At 42.6% G+C, this 24,680-nt stretch overlaps 1 protein-coding gene across 10 annotated transcripts in view; it reads left to right on the forward strand.

Annotated features, from left to right (window-relative positions):
* LOC112224310 (calcium/calmodulin-dependent protein kinase type II subunit gamma) overlaps nucleotides 1-24,680 on the forward strand; it is a 37,778-nt gene that overhangs the window by 4,396 nt on the left and 8,702 nt on the right. For 5 of the 10 annotated variants that reach the window (XM_042306008.1, XM_024387798.2, XM_042306011.1 and 2 more), the window contains exons 3-13: nucleotides 3,243-3,302; nucleotides 11,199-11,253; nucleotides 11,348-11,413; nucleotides 12,185-12,257; nucleotides 17,716-17,818; nucleotides 18,405-18,488; nucleotides 19,009-19,103; nucleotides 19,485-19,607; nucleotides 20,129-20,212; nucleotides 21,220-21,262; nucleotides 23,118-23,177. In XM_042306008.1, coding sequence (XP_042161942.1) covers nucleotides 3,243-3,302; nucleotides 11,199-11,253; nucleotides 11,348-11,413; nucleotides 12,185-12,257; nucleotides 17,716-17,818; nucleotides 18,405-18,488; nucleotides 19,009-19,103; nucleotides 19,485-19,607; nucleotides 20,129-20,212; nucleotides 21,220-21,262; nucleotides 23,118-23,177 — 846 coding nt within the window. The remainder of the gene's footprint in view (nucleotides 1-3,242; nucleotides 3,303-11,198; nucleotides 11,254-11,347; nucleotides 11,414-12,184; nucleotides 12,258-17,715; nucleotides 17,819-18,404; nucleotides 18,489-19,008; nucleotides 19,104-19,484; nucleotides 19,608-20,128; nucleotides 20,213-21,219; nucleotides 21,263-23,117; nucleotides 23,178-24,680) is intronic. The other 5 variants (XM_042306007.1, XM_042306009.1, XM_042306012.1 and 2 more) reach the window with 1 other exon arrangement.

The raw sequence follows: 24,680 nt of genomic DNA on the forward strand, positions 1-24,680 counted from the left end.
TGACAAATGTTATCATACATTCTAACTTTGATCAAATATTCTGCATACTCAAGATTTTGTTTCTAAGATTGTGTGGGGGGAGGGAGGGGGTGGTAAGTTATGTGGGAACTATGTTTACCAAGGAGGCCGAGCTCCACTGTGGGCTGTAGGCATACGGGGTCACGACTTTTCTAAGCATACAGACCTCTCTCTCTCTCACACACACACATAGACAGTGTGTCTGGGGACTGTGTGCTGCCTCAGCTCAGAGCTGCCCTCCTCTGCAGTCAGCACGCATTCTCGCTCGCCCGTTCTTTTTTTTTTCTGTTCAGTTTGAGCAGTCCTGGCTTTTTGCTCGATACCCCTCCTGCTCTCTCTCACTTCCTCCCACCCGTCAGTAGCTAGCGGATTGGTCAGTATCGAGGCTAATCCAGTTAGCCCCTGATGAGATATATATTTAGTCTAAGAACCCACGGATCATACACACCTCCCTGTTAGCCCTTTCGTTCTCTGTGCCTGCGTGTGTGTTAATAGTGTCACATTAGGGAAGGTATTTGGTATTCTGAAACAATCTTGTCATGGTAGCAGTCAAATGATAAGCTTTGTACAGAATTTAAATGTGTGTGTGTGTGTGTGTGTGTGTGTGTGTGTGTGTGTGTGTGTCAGGATGGGAGGGACTCAGACGGTCTTGCAGTGATCTGTGTCTAGAGATGGAGAGGAAAGGTGGAGGGAGATGCAGACAGAGAGTGTAGGGAGGAGGAGGAGGAATAGTGAGAAGGGGAAAATTTGAGAGATTAGAGGAATAGCCATAGATGGGTGGGTTGTTTAGCAACAAAACAATGCGTGCGCAACCCTTGAGGGAAAACAGATGGAGTAGGCTTAGAATCAAAGGATTTTTGACAACATGTCAACTATTTCCTCTCAATGAATATTGGAAACGTGAATACGCTTTCACAATGAGCCCTTGTCTCTCAAATACATCATTACAGTTCTTGGTTAGCTAGCTAGTGAATTTGAGCCATATTAGCGTAGATGTGACTTGAGTCAAAACAAGACATGTAATCAATAACAAGATACGACGAGCTACCCAAGATTCACCAGGTCAGCTTCTTGCTATCGTTGTTAGCTATCTGACCGTCCAGAAACATAACACACAGCCTAGTGCCTGTGCGTTGCGCGGCCATCGTTTTTGTGACGACGTCAGGCAACCCGTCTATACGTAGTGTGTGTACACCGGTGGCAGTGTGCCTGGTAGGATTTAAGGATTTAAGTGTCGTTTTTAGCACCATTGGGCCTGTTTGACCTAGCGCACTGCCCCATGGGTAATAAGTCTCTTAAAGCTCTGCTAAACACCGTCATAATCTGAGGCAGGCTAGTGGTGTGTGTGTGTGTGTTTTGCCTCTCCTTTTCTCCCTGATGTAACATGGCTATAGGCCCGCCTCCCGGTGGAGCAGATGGCCAATTAGAGAACAGCAGGAAGTGCCAGTAATGAGTTAACCCTGCAGCACTCTCTGTCCCATCTACTACCGCCATACACACATGCATTGTGCACGCCCATACACAGACATGCACACATCAAGAAATAATCGAAGGAATCAGCAAAAGCTGTAGTATGCTGTGCTGAACACGCACCACACATGCAATGGGAAGTTGTGATCCTTTTTTCTAGGGCTGGGTGGTAAACTGTAAACTATATCCCGCTATTCATTCATTCACAGACCAGATTGGAGTTTTACTTTACCGTCTACAATAGTTTTTTAGTATTTCATATGTTACATTAAATAATTCACTAATGACTCTAAAAGAGGACAGAAGATTGTCGCCAGTTAAAAAAACTATTTAAAAAAACTGCTTACAACTGAGGGCTGCTAGCTAACACAAGTTAACAACTTCTGGAGGGCAAGCTTGCCAAATGGATCCCAGAAAATCGTCTGACTACCCCTAGTGGCGGAAGTAAGAAGTGAAGTTGAAGCAAAAATGCCTTCTGAGGAGAATAATTATTCTGTCAAATAGAGGCATACAAAGACAAAAGAAGAACCTGACGGTGTGTAAATGTTAACAAATTAGTGCAGCAAATTAAGACATTTATTGAAATGCTTGAAGTGAATGCTGGAATTGAACAAATTAAAAAACCATTGGTTCAGTACCAGAGTTTGAGTCGTACCAGAGTTTGAGTCGTCTACAAAAGAGGATTTTGATTCCTATGCAATGTTCTACAAATAGGAGTACTTCACTGTCAGTTTTGTCCTATTTGTTTTTGGTTGAACAGTATAATGCAGTCAGAAGGGAGAAAGCCCTTAAAACCACTTAGAATGAATTTGTTCCCATGCACTACCCATAAAGCATATTTGAACTGTTATTATTCAGAAACACCAAATACTGTCAAAAATGAGAAACTCAGTGATGATATAATTACGCCCAGCCCTACCTCTTTTCACAAATGGAAAGTTCATATAATTATTTCTTGCTCTCTGTGCCAGTAGTGAATTGAGACAAGTTTCTGTACTTTTTCCCTTTGCAGAAGGGGAAGAGAGAATCTATAGCCTACATGGGGAGGAGAAAAAGGAGAGTGGTAGTGGGAAAGATGGAAGGGGAGAGAGGCAATCAGGAATGGAAGAAGGCAGAGCAGTGATGGGGGAGGTGGAAGGCTTAAGGAATAGTAGAGGGGGGGGTGGGGGAACTGTGTTCGGCTGTAAGGCTGGTTAGCAGCAGTATAGGAGTGCCGCATTTGTTTGGCTGAAATGTATAATGTGAAGAGAAAGAAGGATGGGTGTGCATTGCAGTGTCTGTGCGTGGGTCTAATGTGTGTTTGTTTGTTAGACAGGGTTTCAGATGAAATTGCCAGTTCTTGAGTTTAAGATATTCAGTGTTGCAGTATCAAATACTCAGATTTAATTAATGCAAATAAGTGCTGTCTGTGTGCATGCTCTCCCTCTGTTTTGGAGCCCTGTAGCAGTCACACTTCTGACTCACTCTCTATGCCGTTGCTAGGTTTACCCCAGATTACCTCTAACCTCTCGCAACTGCCTTGCTAACAGTGACGACGAGGGGCGGGGGGGTGTGTGTGTGTGTGTGTGTGTGTGTGTGTTCCAATTTCATCATGTGTCCCCTGCTAGACAAAGTGCTGGCATAGCAATGTTCCACAGCTGGAGCTGCGAGTCACCTCCACAAACATTCACACCTTATACAGTCGTGTGTGTGTATGTATGTGTATATATTAGAGAATCTTTCTCTAACTTTTAATTTTTTGGTATTCTCCTCAGATCACCAGAAGCTGGATCGAGAGGCTCGCATCTGCCGTCTTCTCAAACACTCCAACATAGGTTTGTCGTCTCTATCTCTCTACACTCTTTTTATTTTATTTTTGAATTTTACCCCTTTTTCTCCCCAATTTCGTGGTATCCAATTGTTTTAGTAGCTACTATCTTGTCTCATCGCTACAACTCCCGTACGGGCTCGGGAGAGACAAAGGTTTAAAGTCATGCGTCCTTCGATACACAACCCAACCAAGCCGCACTGCTTCTTAACACAGCGCGCATCCAACCCGGAAGCCAGCCGCACCAATGTGTCGGAAGAAACACTGTGCACCTGGCGCTGGTGCGCGATGAGACAAGGATATCCCTACCGGCCAAACCCTCCCTAACCCGGACAACGCTAGGCCAATTGTGCGTTGCCCCACGGACCTCCCGGTCGCGGCCGGTTACGACAGAGCCTGGGCGCGAACCCAGAGTCTCTGGTGGCACAACCACTGCCCCACCCGGGAGGCCCCTCTCTACACTCTTAAAGGTGCTAAAAGTAGAACTATATAGGGTTCTTTGACTTCCTCATAAGATAACATATTTTTGGTACTTGGTAAAGTCTTTATGACATTACATATAATATAAGGCTGTTCTTTGAAGGCCTAGTTATACCCTAACACAGTGGTCTGAAGCTCCTGGTTTATAGGCCACATCAGGCCTGCAAGTCACGTCATGCTGGCTTGCAAAGTGATGTGTAATTCCAAATTGGAATCCAGCCAAAGTAAGGATATCCAACAAGTGGAACTTTTTAAATGTAGAGTCAGCGATATGATGTAGATGCACAAAGTAAGCCAACATTGTGGTCCAATTTCTGCAACGACTGAAAGCGTTGGAGCGCGATGCTAATCTTCTCCACTTGCTCATATACTGTGTTTGACTGTGAGAGCGAAGTCTTGCATCTTGCGCATCGCAATAATGTTTTCCTGACTACCTTTAATCACCGCAACCTGCATTCAGAATGACTGCCAGAGAAGGCAGATTGATTACTGAGACTACCTAAATCATCTAAACTGTAACAACTGTCTCAGTAACGGGTTTAATAAATAAAACTGCTAAAAGATTGGTTTAAAAAAAATCTGTTATTGATCTTTGTGTTTCATAAGATGACTCAACCAATCAATGTACATGCAAAAAAAAAAGATATTGAAAGAAACATTTCTGAAAATCAACCTGCAATAGAGCATGCTGGGTAATATGATAATGCATGTGGTTTTGAGTGTATTACTCAATTCAGAGTATGGATGTTACCCGTTAATCCATTAGTCGCTTAAAACACATTTGACCTGTCATGCTTATCAGTCTATAGGTTCATTTGCATAATTTTGTGGAATAAAATTGCTGCTTGTGTATTTTTGAAACCGGCTTTTATAAGCCTAGTCATTGCCCAACCAGTAACAATTCTAAATGCATTCGTGTGTTAAGGTTGGTGGCCACCATTTTTAAAAGGAGCTATTTTTATTTCTCAATCTCCGCTCGTAATTAAGGCGCGCCTCCCAGTCGCCATATGGGTGTGTAGGCTATAGTCTGCCTACTGTTTACTATCAGCGTGTCAACCACCACTTTACAATGTGAGCTAGAGGCAGTATAATTGTTTGAAACGTGAACAGTTGACTTTACTTCAAATAATGGGGCATGTCTTGTCTTTGCTTCAGAGTAGCCTTGCCAAAATCCAACCATAGAAATGTGGAGGCAATTATTTTATCAAGACTTCCTCCAGCCATTAACCAGCATTTCTCTCCTTTTCTATTGGTTTTCATATCAACTTTCTTTCGTTGTCCAGAAGCCAAAGGCACAATCCTTGTCATATCAGCAACACATCCTAGTTGCTGCTCTTCGATTCCCCGTCTTTAGAAGTTTCTGACGGAGATTTATCTCTCACAACTGCTCGCATTAGGTGTGCTGTTTTAGAACAGTGTATAACTCAAATTGCATTTTCGCAAATGGTTAAATTCCGTTTTAATTTGCTGCTTCATTACAGGAGTTGCATGTTCAATAATAGGCCATAGCCTTTTGAGTAAGATTGTTGCATGTTTCCAATAAGCGCTTAATGAAAAATGTCTGGTCCTTGTATGCATGCATAGTATCAGAGAGGAAGAGGCAAAGCGAGAGGTTTCATTCCCGCCAAAATAAGACCAATGCGTTTCTATGGGCTTATTTTGGGCCTAAACTTGTCGCCTGCCTTCGCCTGACTCCCATTGTTAGTGCGGAAACATTAGCATCTCGTCATCATATACAGATCTCTGTTGATCACGTCATTTTACTGTTTGGAGAACTTTGTTTGTTGACTGGTTAATAAGTGTCAGTTAGACTGCAGCAAAATGTACCAGAATTTGCATCCCTAATTCAGAGTAAAAATGTGTACACTCAACTCTGGTTATTTACACCAACACTGGGGTTCTCTAACACCACGCAGTCACCTGAGTGTTAAATTAACTCCTGAAACAACACTAGACATGTTACACTGATAAACTGTTGGTAACACTGGCCAATTTGTTGTCTACCAAAAAATACACTTATTTATTTCACCTTTATTTAACCAGGTAGGCAAGTTGAGAACAAGTTCTCATTTACAATTGCGACCTGGCCAAGATAAAGCAAAGCAGTTCGACACAACACAGAGTTACACATGGAGTAAAGCAAACATACAGTCAATAATACAGTAGAAAATTAAGTCTATATACAATGTGAGCAAGTGAGGTGAGATAAGGGAGGTAAAGGCAAAAAAGGCCATGGTGGCGAAGTAAATACAATATAGCAAGTAAAACACTGGAACGGTAGATTTGCAGTGGAAGAATGTGCTAGGTAGAGAGAAATAATTTATTGCAAAGGAGCTAAATAAACACAGTAGGGGGAGAGGTAGTTGTTTGGGCTAAATTATTACACTGCTGGGTCACTGACTCCCTTCTATTCTCCTACTCTCTGCTCAATAAAATTACAGTAAATATTTAAAGACAGACATGACAAAGTTATCAACTATGCCAGTACTGTATATGTAAAATTATTAACAGAATACCAGATATATACCCATAACATAGATGTGTGAATGTTTTTAAACTACCTATCATGTTAAACTTATCAGAATACTTTGCCTCAATGTTTAAACTTTAATATCAGGAGTTTTACACTAATGCTTAAGCACTATAAAAAATGTTATCTACAATTTAAAAAAAACTGATTCCAAAGGTTTTTATGTAGAACCCTTTCTTGCCTTCCAAATAATCCTTCTTGCCTTTCCAAGAATCATCAAATAACCCTTTCTTCCAAAAACTGTTCTTAGGATGAAAAAGGGTCTTGGTACATACTAAAAACAAATGGTTCTATATAGTGCCAAATAAGGGTTCTTGGCTTGTGATAATAGCAGAACCCTTTTTGATGCTATATGGATTTTCTTTTAAAGGTTCTATGAATAACAATGCTCATAAAGTTCTAAATTGAACCTGTATGGTGCTATAAAGAACCATAAAAGAAGGTTCTATATGGCACCAAAAAAGGGTTCCTCTATAGTTACAACCCATACTTAGTCAAACGACCTCAATTGATCCAAGGCCATACGTGAGTCTTTCACAAGACACCGTCACATAGTCCTATACAATGCATTCGTAAAGTATTCAGACCCCTTCCCCTTTTCCACATTTTGTTACGTTACAGCCTTATTCTAAAATGTATTTACATTTTATTTTTATATACACAACCCATAATGACAAAGCGAAAACCAGGTTTTTAGAAATATTTGCAAGTGTATTAAACAGAAATACCTTATTTACATAAGTATTCAGACCCTTTGCTCGGAGACTCGAAATTGAGCTCAGGTGTATCCTGTTTCCATTGATCATTCTTGATTCTACAACTTGATTGAAGTCCACCTGTGGTAAATTCAATTGATTGGACATGATTTGGAAAGGCACACACTTGTCAGTAGGCCATTGTTGACAGTAGAGGTCGACCGATTTTTCAACACAGATACCGATTATTGGAGGCCCAAAAAGCCGATACCGATTAATTGGCCTTTTTTTGTTTTTGTGTTAATAATGACAATTACAACAATACAGAATAAACACTTATTTTAACTTAATATAATATATCAATAAAATAAATGTAGCCTCAAATAAATAATGAAACATGTTCAATTTGGTCTAAATAATGCACAAACAGTGTTGGAGAAGAAGGTAAAAGTGCAATATGTGCCATGTAAGAAAGCTAATGTTTAAGTTCCTTGCTCAGAACATGAGAACATATGAAAGTTGGTGGTTCCTTTTAACATGAGACTTCAATATTCCAAGGTAAGAGGTTTAAGGTTGTAGTTAATACAGTATTTATAGGACTATTTCCCTCTATACCATTTGTATTTCATATACCTTTGACTATTGGATGTACTTATAGGCACTATAGTATTGCCAGTGTAACAGTATAGCTTCCGTCCCTCTCCTCGCCCCTACCTGGGCTCTAACCAGGAACACATCGACAACAGCCACTCTCGAAGCATCGTTACCCATCGCCCCACAAAAGCCGCGGCCCTTGCAGAGCAAGGGGAATAACTACTCCAAGTCTCAGATCGAGTTACGTTTGAAATGCTATTAGCGCACACCCAGCTAACTAGCTAGCCATTTCACATCGGTTACACCAGCCATTAAACTTGCTGATAAACTTGAAGTCATAAACAGCGCTGTGCTTGCGAAGAGCTGCTGGCAAAACGCACAAAAGTGCTGTTTGAATGAATGATTACGAGCCTGCTACTGCTCAGTCAGACTGCTCTATCAAATCAGACTTAATTATAACATAATAACACACAGAAATACGAGCCTTTGGTCATTAATATGGTCAAATCCGGAAACTATCATTTCGAAAACAAAACGTTTATTATTTCAGTGAAATACGGAACCGTTCGGTATTTTATCTAACGGGTGGCATCCCTAAGTCTAAATATTCTTGTTACATTGCACAACCTTCAATGTTATGTCATAATTACGTAAAATTCTGGCAAATTAGTTCGCAATGAGCCAGGCTGCCCAAACTGTTGCATATACCCTGACTCTGCGTGCAATGAACGCAAGAGAAATGACACAATTTCACCTGGATAATATTGCCTGCTAACCTGGATTAGTAGTTATAACTAGTGATTATGATTGATTTGTTTTTATAAAATAATTTTAATGCTAGCTAGCAACTTACCTTGGCTTACTGCATTTGCGTAACAGGCAGTCTCCTTGTGGAGTGCAACGAGAGAGAGGCAGGTCGTTATTGCGTTGGACTAGTTAACTGTAAGGTTGCAAGATTGACAAGGTGAAAATCTGTAGTTCTGCCCCTGAACAAGGCCGTTAACCCACCGTTCCTAGGCCGTCATTGAAAATAAGAATGTGTTCTTAACTGACTTGCCTAGTTAAATAAAGGTATAAAAAAAATTACAAATCGGCACCCAAAAATACCGATTTCCGATTTGTTATGAACTTGAAATCAGCCCTAATTAATCGGCCATTCCAATTAATCGGTTGACCTCTAGTTGACAGTGCATGACAAAGTAAAAATCAAGCCATGAGGTCGAAGGAATTGTCCGTAGAGCTCCGAGACAGGATTCTGTCTGCATAGATCTGGGGAAGGGTACCAAAATAAATTCTGCAGGTTGAACACCGTGGCCTCCAACATTCTTAAATGGAAGAAGTTTGTAACCACCAAGACTCTGCCTAGAGCTGGCTGTCTGGCCAAACTGAACAATCTGGGGTAGAAGGGCCTTGGTCAGGGAGCTGACCAAGAACCCGATGGCCACTCTGACAGAGCTCCAGAGTTCCTCTGGCGATGGGAGAACCTTCCAGAAGGACATCCATCTCAAGAACTCCGTCAATCAGCCCTTTATGGTAGGGTGACCAACACGTAAGCCACTCTTTAGCCCGCTTGGATTTTTGCCAAAAGGCATCTAAAGGACTCTGACCATGAGAAACAAGATTTTCTGGTCTGATGAAACCAAGATTGAACTCTTTGGCCTGAATGCCGAACGTCATGTCTGGAGGAATCCAGGCACCGTTCATCACCTGGCCAATACCATCCCTACGATGAAGCATGGTGAAGAATCATGCTGTGGGGATGTTTTTCAGCGGCAGGGATTGGGGGGACTAGTCCGGATCAAGTGAAAGATGAACGGAGCAAATTACAGAGATCCTTGATGAAAACCTGCTCCAGAGCGCTCAGGACCTCAGACTGGGCGAAGGTTCACCTCCTAAGAGGACAACGACCCTAAGCACACAGCCAAGACAATGCAGGAGTAGCTTTGGGACAAGTCTCTAATTGTCCTGAGTGGCCCAGCCAGAGCCCGGACTTGAACCCCATCGAACCTGAAAATAGCTGTGCAGTGACACTCCCCATCCAACCTGATAGAGCTGGAGAGGATCTGCAGAGAAGAATGGGAGAAACTCCCCAAATAATACCCAAGAAGCCTTGAGGCTGTAATCGCTGCCAAAGAGGCTTCAACAAAGTACTGAGTAAAGTGTCTGAATACTTATGTAAATGTCATAGAAAATGCTGTAACGTAAAAAAAATATGAAATAGTAAAGGTATTTTCGAAAGCACTGTATGTAATAGCTTAACAGATTAGTTATACTGGAATGACTCTCTCTCACTGTTGCACAAAAAAAGCTGTGCACCAACCACGGGCCATTATATTCTGAGTCAGCGCCCCTACATTTGAATTATCACTAAAATAACTTTTTTTTTCTAACTGCGAAGAACCGTTGAAGGGCTTTTCGTTATGTAGAAAACACATCGCACCAATTTGACGTTTATTCGCTTGCTGACGACACGGTGTGTTTTAGGGACCACCCGCCAGTGGGCGACTGACAGCCGCCATTTTCTCCTGTGTGAGTTTCCTTTTGCGAGGATGGAGACTTCGTTTTTGATTGTACTCTCAATTTCTAAACCGTATAAACACAAGTTAATCAGGCTGCTGAGCAAATTACACTATTTTACTTCTTTGCAGTTGAAAAAAGGGTTCTCTTCTTTTAGTGGTAATTAAAATGTAGGGGCGGTGACTCAGAATATTTTGGGCCATGCTTTGTGCACAACTATTTTTAGGCAACCGTGAGTTGAGTCATTCCAGTTGAACTAATCTGTTATGCTATTACATACACTGCAGAACCTTATCCCTCTGCAAAGAACCCTTTGGAACCCTTTTTTTCTAAGTGTTTCTGTCAATCTGTATGTCTGAGTGTATATCTCTCTGTCTGGATGTCAGCCTCTATTTGTTTGTCTACTGGTTTTGTTTTCAAATTGAGGATTAGAAAACGTAATCGATTTGAGGACAATAATTATTGTTAAAATCAGTTCGGGGTTAAAGAAAAGATGACCAGGAGGAGAGAACCAATGAGGTAGAGGAAGAGAAAATATGAGAGGGGGATGAGGCCATACCAATGAGTCAATGACAATTTTGTGCTGTCCTTCATATGTATCCCTCTATCATGTCTCCCTCTACCTTCTTTCTGCCTCCTTATTTATTATTATTATATTTTTTTTCTCCAGTGTCCCAGATTGCTCTGCCCCTCAGGCATGGTCTCCTTCCTTTTCTCACACTCTCCCTTTTCGTTCTCTTTTTTTATTTTTATTTTTTATTTTTTTTACTTCTCCCTCTCTCACCCCCTTCTCTCATTTGGCCTATAAACTTTGGATAAAGAGAGTGGGAGAGATGGAGGGGATAGTGATATGAGCACATGTACTGTACTTGCTGCAGGGCCGACCTGCTGCTTATTTCACAGCAAAATTTACCTTTTTACATCACCTTTAACCTTGAAACCTGAACCCTTAAACAAACCATACAGTAGGTCAGATTTAGAATCACAAAACTGAGCCCTATCCACTAGCCTGTAATATTCCACTTTTTAAAATCTCTCAATTCTCTCTCTCCCTCTTGTCCACCCTCTCTCCCTTTCTTTTCTCTAGTGAGGCTACATGACAGTATCTCAGAGGAAGGCTTTCACTACCTTGTCTTTGATCTGTAAGTATAACACACGTGCACATTTCAGGCTTGTGAATGAGCTTTAGTATGTATGATAAGTTTCTGTATGATAAGATATGATTCTCTCTCTCAGGGTGACGGGAGGAGAGTTGTTTGAGGACATCGTTGCTAGGGAGTACTACAGCGAGGCTGATGCCAGGTGGGCAATCCCTATTTACTGTTACCATGGTTACTGTGCCGCACAGCGCGGGTCAAAACCGTGGGAGAGTGGCGTGATTTCACGTGGCGCGCGCACACACACAGGCTGACTATGGGTTTCCTTGTATTCATGTCTGCTGCATTGTCATGTCTTGTTATCCCGCTCTCCTCCCTCTTCCTATATATCCTATAACCCATTCTCTTCTTCCCCACTCATCTCTCCCTCTTTCCCTTTTGTTTCCTTCCTATCTCCTCCCTTTCTCTTCTCTCACTCTCTTCTCCTCAATCTTGCTGTTAGGTGATGCTCTTTGTTGCATTAAGGGAAGTGTCCATGAAATAATTTGACTAGTGCTGACCAGGGCTTTAGACACACACACGCACTCTACAAGCCACATGGGGTCAGCAACACGCCCTTCCCAAGACTGATTTGACCTTTCACCTCTGAGCCTCACAACCAGCAGACCGTCTTAACAGTATTTTTGCTAGCTGGCTTATCCATTTGGGGTACTTGGGAAGTCTCAAAAGAACATAGGCCAAGTTGGTCAAATGCTTATGAGGGGGTACTCCAGGCATAGCAAAATGTGATATGGGTACAGTAAAGAAAAGTTTAAAGCAACTATTGTAATAAATCTGTCTCACTACTTTGTCTCTTTCTTTGTCAGACCTGTTGAGCTTTCTGTACAAACCAGGCATGTGTTTAGTGATGAAAAGATGACTGATTTGTTTTCTCCTTTTCTCACGCTCAACCCCCTTCTCTCCCTTTCCTCTCCAGTCAGTGTATCAACCAGATCTTGGAGAGTGTCCAACATATCCACCAGCATGACATCGTCCACAGGGACCTCAAGGTGTGTGTGTTTCTGTGGTGTGCGTGTGTGTTGCTATAACTACCACACACACACACACACCTCTGTTCGTGGCCATGGCAACGCACTGCTCTCATCTCCCTCTTTATCCCCCTCTCTCTCTCCACTCGCTCCCCTCCCTTTCACAAAGGCCCGCTCTCTCTCTGTTGACCTCTTTAGCCCTCGTCTTTTCTCACTGCCTCTTTTTCACTCTCTCTTCTGCACTAGGGGTATGAATGTTTAAAATGAGATTGGGTTAACGTTAAGAAAAAATCTTAACTGCACTGTGAATGTCATTTTGTTATCACAAAACTCCCACTAACAGGTCCCCATCATCATCATAAAGGGAAAATAAGAATGTAACAAATACGTAATGCAACAATGTTGTAATGTTATTTGTATTTCTTTGCTACTTTATTAACTGGAGCTCTACTGCAGGGAGAGAAGCAACTCATACAGGGAGCGGGGTAGGGGGCAGTGTGTATCTGAAGGACAAGGGGAGCAGGGAGATGGCAACCAAGTCCACTCGCACCGGTAGACTAACTTATTGCTAGTTATTTATCTCATCTTGTTACATAGTGCCCGTCTTGACTACATTAAACTGAGAGAAGCTAGCTAACGTTAGCTTCCGACCTACTGTTAATATCAACCACTCCATTCAGATTATTAAGTAGCAGCCTACCTGTTGGCTCTTGGTGTTGTAGCTTGTCCTTCTCTTTTAGTTAACTTTTTTAGTTCTGTCATTACAATTCCATCTTCCATTTATTAGCCTTAGATATTGCCTAATAACTTGCCACACCGAGGCACTAGCTCTGACTGTAGCCTAGTGCTGGGTTAATGACTTGTGATTGGATGATAGAAAGCGGCACTTGTGAAAAGCAAGCGCAGCAGCATAAATTATAATGTTCTCTCTCTGCGTGAAGGGTGATAGAAACCATCTGCATTGTGAATTCACTGTGCTGGGAGAGTGAGTGCAACCTTGTGGTGTACTCTCTCCAATTTTGAGTTGTATTTTTTTTTTTTAAACCTCCCCCTCCCCCCTTTCTGCCATTTGGCAGTAAGTTCAACTGCAGACCACACGTAACCACGCCAGCCCAAGACTTCCACATCTGGTTAATCAGCTTCTTGGCAAAAGGATAAATGCTCACTAACAAAGATGTAAACAACCGGCCTCACAACCGCAGACCACATGTAGGCGAGCAGTTTGCCAATGTCAGAGTTGTGATCAGAGTGCCCCATGGTGGGGTTATGGTATGGGCAGGCATAAGCTATGGACAACCAACACAATGCACAGAAATACCATGAGATTCTGAGGCATATTGTGAAGCACAGGTATCTGTATTCCCAGTTGTGAAATCCAAAGATATGGGCCTAATTAATTTATTTCACTTGATTGATTTCCTCATCTGAACTTTAACTCAGTAAAATCAATTAAATTGTTGCATGTTGCCTTTATATTTTTGTTCAGTGTGTATTTGTGTGTGTGTGTGTATATATGTATATATATGTGTGTATGTATATATATATGTATATGTATGACATCGCTTGAATCGCTCTACTGAGGTTAGCTGTATTACCTATTGTGTGCTGTCTGCTTCGTTGGCCTTTTTTCCTGAGTGGGCTTTTACTGCAGTCCTTTACACACACACACACACGCATGCGCATGCGGTCTGCAGTGCTGTCTAAATGACTCTCAAGTGGTTTCCATGGCTACCACCATATGTCAATATATGGCTGCAGAGATAATTGTAGGAGAGATGGAGACCCACACACTGTCAAATGTGGACAATTCCAAAACGGCTTAAAGGCAAAATCCACTCAAAGGGCTCTATATTTGGTTGGCGTTAAAGGGGCACTGGTGTCAAAACGCACGTTAGTTTACAATTTCATCATGTAAAATCAGGCGTTTTCCAGCCCTAACGCCAGGTTTGGCAATTTTACATCAGCCCGCTTCAGCTCAGCTGGAAAAACATGATCTCAAGTGATAATTTCAGGCAGCACTGATAGCAATATTTAAGACTAACCAAAAGCTGGTTTTAGTGATAACTCAGCTGGTTATGGCATGGATTTTGACACAGGAAAAGCAGCCTATCCAGCCGTGACACATACTGCCCATATGTGCATGAAATGAGTAGCCTAAAGTGCTTTTGGTGCATGTATACTTCGTATTTAGAAACATAAAAACAAATGTTTTCCCACTGTTTATTTCATTCTAAAACCAAGCATGGCCTCCTCTCAATGAAGGCTTCTTTATTTGTCTGCCGAATGCCAAGTAGTCAAGACTGTCGATAAACAGTTTGACTCCTGAGACCGCTTGGAAATAGATCATCACCAAAGCTTTATTAAAATATCAAGTTTGAGAGGAGTACAACGGTGAGCTGACATTCCCTTTTTTACATTTATTTTAGGCATCCAGGTTAAAATTTTTGACGTGCATTACACCCTCTCCATGATGTAGACTACGTGTCCATGCCCACCGTGAAACGAGAGATGAGAACCTGAATACCGGTGAACCTCGTATTTAGAAGTTACCTGCAAAATGGTTCTGATTTATGTTCATAAAACATAGGCCTATTTGGGAAATGTAACAGTGCGTGGACATTCTCCCTTTCTCTTCATATTGGATCTTTGTCCAGCTCCTGTGAAAAGTTTGGATGTGCGTAATTATTATATGCCCACGGGGGAAAATGATGGTGCCTGTAAGTGTGACGCAGGCTTTTTTTTTAAACAAGTTGTGTTGTTTTTACATTTAACCTTTTATTTAACTAGGCAAGTCGGTTAACAAATTCTTATTTACAATGATGGACCACAGGGCAACAGATGGTTTACTGCCTTGTTCAGGGGCAGAAGGACAGATTTTTACCCTGTCAGCTCGGGGATTTGATCCAACATTTCGGTTACTGGCCCAAGGTTCTAAGTAATTGCATGGCTTCAATTGCATTCACACTGATATAGGGGCCTACTGTAAATTGCATCATGGCTGAACAAATAATTTGAAACATGGGGCGGCAGATGTGGTTATGTGGACTACAAATGTTCAAGTTAACGTATTTAGCAAAGATAGGTCTACATTTTATTTTGTTTCTGTAAGCCATTTCACAAACTTAGACTAACATTGGAGTTGATTCTAAGGCAATGCATAAAATACCGTAAATATACAATTTGAAGCAAACCGATATTTCGCCGTGAAGCACGTTCTGATTGGCAAGTGAGGGCTAAGCCTCGACTTGTTTGTTCATGAAAACCCAGCCCTTTCACGCTAATGCTAGCAAGTGCCAGTGGTGGAAAAAGTACCCAATTGTGATACTTGAGTAAAAGTATTTGGAGGGAGGGAGATAATCTCATGCCACTGTATATAGACTTTATTTTTGTTCTATTGTGTAATTGACTACGCTTGTTTTATTCCATTGTAACTCTGTTTCTGTCGCACTGCTTTGCTTTATCTTGGCCAGGTCGCAGTTGCAAATGATGGTTCTCAACTAGCTTACCTGGTTAAATAAAGGTGAAATAAATTTAACACATTTAAAAAAATCTCTCATATCTCAAAAGTATAAATCACTTCAAATTCCTTGCAGACCGCACCATGTTATTGTTTAAAACATTTCCGGATAGGCAGGGGCACTCCAACACTGACATCATTTACAAATGCATTTGTGTTTATTGAGTCTGCCAGATCAGATGCAGTAGTGATGAAAGGGGATGTTCTCTTGGTAAGTGTGTGAATTGGACCATTTTTCTGTCCTGCTATGCATTCAGAATGTAACAAGTACTTTTGGGTGTCAAGGAAGATGTATGGAGTAAAAAGTACTTTATTTTCTTTAGGAATGTAGTGAAAGAAATTGAATAACGACACACATACACAAGTATTATAATGGAAACAGAAGGTTTGATTGTCCTCTATGTATTATACTGCTTTAACTACACTGAACAAAAATAAAATGCAACTTGTCCCATGTTTCACATGCTGAAATAAAAGATACCAAAAACATTCCATATGAACTAAGCGCTTCACAAATTTTGTGCACAAATTTGTTTACATCTTCTTTAGTGAGCATTTATCCTTTGCCAAGAATCTGGCTGTCTTTGGCTGGCATGGTTACGTGTGGTCTGCGGTTGTGAGGCCGGTAGCGCGTACTGCCAAATTCTCTATGGTAGAGCTTATGGTAGAGAAATGAACATTCAATTCTCTGGCAACAGCACACTCCCCAAAAACTTGAGACATCTGTGGCATTATGTTGTGACAAAACTGCTCATTTCAGAGTGGCCTTTTATTGTCCCCAGCACAAGGTGCATCTGTATAATGATCATGCTGTTTAATCAAATTCTTGATATGCCACACCTGTCAAGTGGATAGATTATCTTGGCAAATGAGAAAAGTTCACTAACAGGGATGTAAACAAATTTGGGTACAAACTTGAGAGAAATTACGCTTGTGTTCGTATGGTACCTTTTGGGGATATTGGGACCAACACTTTACATGTTGCATTTATATTTTATGTTCAGTAAATAAATAGCCAGGGAGTCGCAAGGGGGATGTTGAAGAGCCGCGGCTTGCTGACCCCTGTATTTTACATCATGAGGCCGGCGACACTTTGCTTCTTGAAAGTCCAATATTTTTGAAAACTTCCCTGCCGACATGCAAAACATTTTTTGGACTAATGAACAAAATACCAAGATAAGTTTGTTAAATAGAGCCCCAAAACTAACGCAATGGTATTTCTAAGCACAGGCGGTAGCACTGTAGGTTCAGGGGTGTGTAAGAAATATGTGCCATTTTCACTACCACAATTAAATCGGCACACTTGCCAGTGGTGTAAAGTACTTAAGTAGTACTTTAGGGTATTTTTACTGAAGGTGGGTTTTTGACAAATTTTACTTCACTGCAGAGCGTTATGTGAATATTTCAATTAATCACTGCAGAACAATATTTCCTTTGGTAGGTTTTAATTATTATTTTTAAATCAATGTATGTTCACAAGATTCAATTCTCCCTGCAACTTCACCAGTCAGATGCTACAACTGCTCTGTGACCCTGAATGCCAGATTTCGTGGTAATGTGATCCGACTGATATCCGTGGTGCTGAATATCATATATTGCCACTTGCACGTGCAAAGGACAAAAATGTATTGTGCGGCAACCTCAACACTTGTCGCTTCCAGTCATTAAAGTTTGACCCCTGACCTAGTACAATGTAAGGCATTGTTTAGGTAGCTACATAAGAGAATCAAAAACTTAATACTCCTCTCCCTCCTTCATTTCTCTCTTTACTCTCCTTTTTTTTTTCTCTCCCAACTGAATTGAATAATCTTTTATTGACAGGATATGGATGTATAAATGTTGGCAAAGCCAAAGAGTTCGAAGCACATTTAGGGTTTACATATAGACCAATGCATCTCTGTCCCTCTCCATATTCCCCCCTTTACACACAAACAAACACACTTTCTCTCTCCACCCCTTCAGCCTGAGAACCTGCTCCTGGCCAGTAAGATGAAGGGCGCAGCGGTGAAGTTGGCAGACTTTGGCCTGGCCATTGAGGTGCAGGGAGACCAACAGGCATGGTTCGGTAAGACCGCGCACGCACACTCTTTATGGACAGTGTTTTGTCATAAGAAACACACACTGAGTGTACCAAACGTTATGAACTCTCTCCACGACAGACTGACCAGGTGAAAGCTATGATCCCTTATTGATTTCACTTTTTAAATCTACTTCAATAAATGTAGGGGAGGAGACGGGTTAAAGAAGGATTTTTAAGCCTTGAGACGATTGAGACCTGGATTGTGTATGTGTGCCATTCAGAGGGTGAATGGGCAAGACAACAGATTGAAGTGCCTTTGAACGGGGTATGGTAGTAGGTGCCAGGCCCACCGGTTTGTGTCAAGAACTGCTGCTGTGTTGTTTTTTTTCATGCTCAACAGTTTCCCCGTGTGCATCAAGAATGGTCCACCACCCAAAGGACATCCAGCCAACTTGACACAACTGTGGGAAGCATTGGAGTCAATATGTGCAAGCATCCATGTGGAACACTTTCAACACCTTAGAGTCCATGCCCTGACGAATTGAGGCTGTTCAGAAGGCAAAGGGAGGGGTGGGTACATTTTGAGTAACCTTCATCAGACCTAAATCTTCTTTTTTCTTCTGCCTGGCAGGTTTTGCGGGTACCCCTGGCTACCTGTCCCCTGAGGTCCTGAGGAAGGACCCCTATGGCAAGCCTGTGGACATATGGGCCTGTGGTGAGCCTTTAACCTCTAACTGTAGGTGAAGAACAAATAGACGTGTTGGCTGACAACGTCACGAAAATGATGCGCGCACATCGATGGGGCCTGAAGCCTGCTTTTTGATTCTGAACAGTCAGATACTTTACCTAGCAACAATGACAATCTGCCATGGGGGGAATCGTAGGTGGCTCGTTTAAGCTAGTTTTATCATGTTATTGATACAATGTCTTGTTTTTAGGTGTTTTTGACTGATTTTCATGTCAATACTAATGTGGCAACAAAAAAATCGCTAGCTATCCAACAACTGTAATGGTGTATTTGCGACAAGTGCTCGTTGTGCAACTATGTTTTCAATAAACATTTGGAGACAAAATAGAAGTTGCATGTCAACAGTCTAAGCCATCCCTGTCTGTTTTGACCCATAGTTACGCACGCATCTAAAGCTGGGCTATGGTGCAGAGATCATACATCTTACACCAGTTTTTACAGACAATCTAACCGCTCTCTTTCTCTCGGTCTCTCTCAACCTCTCCAGGTGTTATTCTGTATATCTTGTTGGTTGGCTATCCTCCATTCTGGGATGAAGACCAACACAAACTCTACCAGCAGATCAAGGCTGGGGCCTATGATGTGAGTCGGTTTGTGTAGGGGACAGTGTGGAGGTTGGCTGCACAGCTGGTGAATTTTTAATAGTGTCCGATTGAGAGCTGCACCTCAGCTATTGATCCCGTCAGCCTCCTGACGCATTGCAGAGGGGTGTGTGCGTGTGTGCGTGCAAGGGGTTATCCTCTCCTTGTCTCTAGTATTCCGGTTACACAGTTAATGAAGACTGGTACTGAGATTTAACATGGCAGACATTCATATACACACACATTTCATGCATCTTAGCTTTCTGGATTATAGGAAGACATTGTTTACATGATATGAAACATGAAGAAGTACATTTGTGTTGCGTACATAATGCAAATGCTGGTCTCTGTATTTCTGTTCATTTTCCTGCCTCATCTCTAGTTTCCCTCTCCCGAATGGGACACTGTTACGCCAGAGGCTAAGAACCTGATTAACCAGATGTTAACTATTAACCCTTCTAAGAGAATCACTGCTGATCAGGCTCTCAAACACCCATGGATCTGCGTAAGTACACACACAAACCTGTATATGGCAACACAAAATCACATTCGCCTCACATACTGCTTTGTGTATAGGGTTGCAATGGGACGGTTTTTATTGTAGGTAACTTTCAAAGTTCACCTGTACTACCAATATTGTTTAAACTTTTATGGAGTTTTATCACATGACGTCTAGTGCCCTTTTTTGGGTACTTCAGATTATCACAGGTGTCTGTAATTATGTCTGGCACTCTGTGGCCTCATCACATTTAAAATAATCAAATAAGATGCTTTTAGAAATGAAACGGAATGATAAAGATGTAAATGTGTCGGCATGAAATGTCCTTTATTGTACCATGTCTGTCTTTTGTAAATGATTTGGCTTCAAACTGGTGGCAGTTGTCAAAGTCGGTAGCTGCAGAGTTAATTGAAAATAATGTCATTGTTGATTAGATGCTTTTTTTTCTTCAGTAATTAGGTTATTTTCTCTTGAACCATATGGCCTACAACCCTAATTGTGTAATACTTCTCTCTCACCTCCTATAGCAACGTTCCACCGTGGCGTCTATGATCCACAGACAGGAGACAGTGGAATGTCTGCGCAAGTTCAACGCTCGGAGGAAGCTCAAGGTACACTACTGCTACTGACCCCTACACGTCTCTTCCTGCTTTCCTTCGCTACCCCCACCCCTTATACTGTTCCTCCTCTTCTTCCCTACACCTCTCCTTCTCCTCTGGCTCACTATACCTCTCCACCTCCTTTTCTCATCTCTATTCCTTCTTTATTCACACTCATCCTCCTGCTCCCTATATACCTCTCCCCCTAGTCCACAATTTTCTCCTTATTACTCCCCCTAGACCACATCCCTTTTCTCCTCATTACCCCCTAGACCACATCCCCTTTTCTCCTCATTACCCCCTAGACCACATCCCCTTTTCTCCTCATTACCCCCTAGACCACATAATTTTCTCCTCATTACCCCCTAGACCACATAATTTTCTCCTCATTACCCCCTAGACCACATAATTTTCTCCTCATTACCCCCTAGACCACATAATTTTCTCCTCATTACCCCCTAGACCACATAATTTTCTCCTCATTACCCCCTAGGCCACAATTTTCTCCTCATTACCCCCTAGGCCACATAATTTTCTCCTCATTACCCCCTAGGCCACATAATTTTCTCCTCATTACCCCCTAGACCACATAATTTTCTCCTCATTACCCCACCTAGGCCAAAATTTTCTCCTCATTACCCCCTAGGCCACATAATTTTCTCCTCATTACCCCCTAGGCCACATAATTTTCTCCTCATTACCCCCTAGGCCACATAATTTTCTCCTCATTACCCCCTAGGCCACATAATTTTCTCCTCATTACCCCCTAGGCCACATAATTTTCTCCTCATTACCCCCTAGACCACATCCCTTTTCTCCTCATAACCCCCCAGACCACCCCCCCTAGACCACACCCTCCTTTCTCCTCATTACCCCCCTAGACCACATCCTCCTTTCTCCTCATAACCCCCCCCCCAGACCACATCCTCCCTTCTCCTCATTAACCCCCTCTTTTTAACTGCCCTTTACATATCATCTGTCTTTAATACTCATCTCTCCTTTCTGTCTTTCTCTCCTAGGGAGCGATCCTCACCACCATGCTGGTGTCCAGAACCTTCTCAGGTGGGTGTGTCTCCTCCCTCGCTCCAGTTAGAGTGAGGGGGGAGGACAGATGGAGCTCTACTCCCTCCTTCCCTCTCCTCCTCGGTGGAGTCCACCTAATGTAGGTTTTTAGGCCGAGTGTGTGTGTGAGTGAGTACTCAAAGAAGTGTGTGTTCAGGACACATGTTCTGAAGGAGAGGAGGAGATGAAAGGAGCTCCTCTGCAAGTTCTGAGCAGGATGTCATAAGGTGTCAGTGCACAGAGGTGCTAGAAGGAGGTCATTGATTCTAGAATTGCAGACTGTTTTCTAGATTCTAGAATTCCAGCAGTACTGAGTTTTAGATTCTGTGTGTTCTGTATCTGTCTCTAACGCACCTCTCTCTCTCCCCTTGTCGGCTCTGGAGTGTGTGCGTGTGCTGTTTACTCAGGAGTGGCGGATGTCTGTGTGGTGTCACAAAGGGCACTATTTTAAAGGCTCTACTTTCACTCTTCTGCTACTTAAAATTATTAGGAATATAGGCCATCGGTCCCCGATTCAAACCTTTAAGATTAGACTGCATCGTTCCGCGGACTCCAAACCGATCCAAATGAAACATGCATCGGTCAGAAAAAAAACGATTCAAGTGTTACGCATTTCTTTCTGCCTTCTGAAAATACCTCCTATTTTATGACAACTGATATGTCCTCTCCTTCTGTGGAACTAAGCATGTAACTGCATTGACAGTCATTGATTTTACAAGTCATTTTGCGTGCCGAACAAGCCCCAGGCAATGTCAGTGACCTAGTCAAACTGTGCCCAGCTTCGCACGGTAGGCGGCCTGTTCCTGATCTTGCACATCTACGCGGCACCTTCAGCATTCAAATGCTGAAATGGCTTGCCTGATATTAGGCTTTATTAGATATGTGACAACCTTTGTAATTTATCTGTGCGCTGTTAAAAGTAAGCTACCGGAGACTCATCTGGCTATAGGCTACCTGCTGAACGGGGCTTACAATAGATTTTATTTTGATTGTTCAGGTTCATCAGCAATAGTTTTGGTAGTTTGGTTTAAACAATCAGTGTTTCTGGTCGTTTTTAGATATACAGGGTGAAGGTGATGATTTCGATAAGAAGTCCGGAATCACTTCGAGGCGCTGCACGGCAAAAGCGGGAGGCGAAAAGCAGCTCACTAGACTTCAAATGGTCAAAAGCATTTGATTTTGAAATGAGGGTGGAATCCAAAGATGACTATATAGTGATAGCTCATTCGTAAACTAATATTGATGCATTACTAGCTCAAACACTTAATCTTCAAAAATGACAAGTTTAATTAGAGGGTGATGGTTATTTCAGAACCACAGAGGGAGGGGGGGGCACAAAATGTAGGCTATGTTGCCCCCCTTAATCTGATGGGTGGGGTTCTAGATGCCTAGTCTCCCTTATGGCTCATCTCAGGCGCCTACATATACATACACCCGAGACATACAGAATCTACACACGCATACAGACAGATCCAGGTCAGAGAGGCCCAGCTGAGGAGCTCCATCTGCATCAGATTTGAATTTAGAATGGAAAATGAACGTGTTTATGCAACAAATGTTACTGCATCGATTTGTTCACTAATCGGATCGTTTCAAACTAAAACATATCGGTGCCCTTGTATCTAGATGCTTATCAAATTGTCTTGAAATGGAAAGATGCTCATCCCTAGGATGAATACCTGGCCTTAAGGGAATAGGATTTTTGCGTCCTAAATGGCATCCTACTCCTCATATAGTGCACTACTTTTGGCTACTATATGGACAATAGGGTGTCATTTGAGATTGGTCACTGTATTGGGTTAGGCCAGCCCAGATTTGAATAGCTCCTCCCAACCTGAGTATTTCTGTCCAATAGTGGGCCGGCAGCATGCCAACCCTGCTGCTGTGTCCTCCACCGCCTCGCTGGCCCAGGAAGGTACGTCACAGAGACACGCCCTCTTACTTCCTCTACACACGCTTCCTGTCTAAGTCCCTCCCACTTCATTCTATAAGGGAGCACCATGTGCTTTTTTTTTACTTTTAAAGAGGAGTACCAGGTTCTGGCCCCTTTCTTTCCTGAATGCAGCTCACGTTAGCCTGAAACACATACACACTCATGTGAGACCATATGGATGTTTTTAAGGATGGCGCTAATACCATGGACACACAGGCTAAACACATCTAACTCTACACATTCTGTCAACAATACCACTTAGCCTCATGTCAACATCAGAAATCATCAAATTCATTAGCCTTACCACATCAACCCCCTCCCCACCCTCCTCCTTTGGTTACGGCCATGAGGGGGTTGAGGGAGGCGGGATGGGGGGGGAGGGCGTGTATCTGTGGCGACTGACTGGGGGATGGACAGGAGCAGGGGAGGCATGCTGCCATCGTCTGACCTGGGTAAAGAGGGGGGAGAGTGGGTGGACTAAGGTCAGCGATCCCATGCGGACTAGGAAATGGTATAATGTTTCTGGAAGGGTTGGATAGGTGCAAGCAACATAGCAAATTCCACCCAGCCGATCATAGGGCAAATTGGAGCTACTACCATATTATTTACACCTATCAGATCCTTTCAGATCTACACAAGTGTCTCTAGGAAGTAGGGTAATAGTTGTATTGACCCAATAACAAGGGTGGGGGAGTTAGTCTCCCCTGAGCGTGCGATTGATGCTCTGGTTCTGCATGAGGATGGTTGACAGCGCTATACGCTAGAACCCTCCAATCACAGGCCTCTCCTCTGAGAGTGGACCAATCGCCTGCCAGTAAGTCCTGAAGACGGATGACATCATCGCCCTATGAAAGGCATCTGCAGCTTAGCCTCCCTGCGATTTCACTGCTTTCCCCTCCACTGTGTTTGGCTGAGGCAGACTTTGCTCTCTGCTTATGACCCTCCGTCTTAACCAGTCACATCGTCACACTGTAGCCCAGATGAATTACAGTGTGAACAATGTTGACTTGCTGCATGTGGACTTGTATTCCCTATACAATCCGTTTCCCTTCCATTCTCTACTCCCTGAAGTGTGCACTCGTTTACTTTCCCTCCCAGAGGTAAAATGATTGGTATGAGTGCACACTTGGACACTTACAAGTTACTTCCTGTCTTCCTTGAAATAGCCACTGATCTGAGGTGACTGGACAGAGGAAAGGGAAGATGTTAGACAATGGCCACGTTCTAGTTAATTGCATTGCAAATGCCTGTCTGCCAGATCTCAGGTTTTTAACATGTCAGCTAATCTGATGCCCGACTGTGAGGATTTGGCATGCAGCCATTGGTTGATGCAATGCACCATTGCAATGTAGTTGGCCTGTGACGTGACCGATATGTCCGACGAAGATGTTGGAACAGGGACCATGCTTGCCCGCCCTGTGGGTAGCTGGGTAGAAGACGTGTCAAAAGTTAACCAATCAAGGCCTAGCTCTGTTCTGCTGTTTG

The sequence above is a fragment of the Oncorhynchus tshawytscha genome, linkage group LG25, assembly GCF_018296145.1.
Source record: "Oncorhynchus tshawytscha isolate Ot180627B linkage group LG25, Otsh_v2.0, whole genome shotgun sequence".
Taxonomy (NCBI): Eukaryota; Metazoa; Chordata; class Actinopteri; order Salmoniformes; family Salmonidae; genus Oncorhynchus; species Oncorhynchus tshawytscha.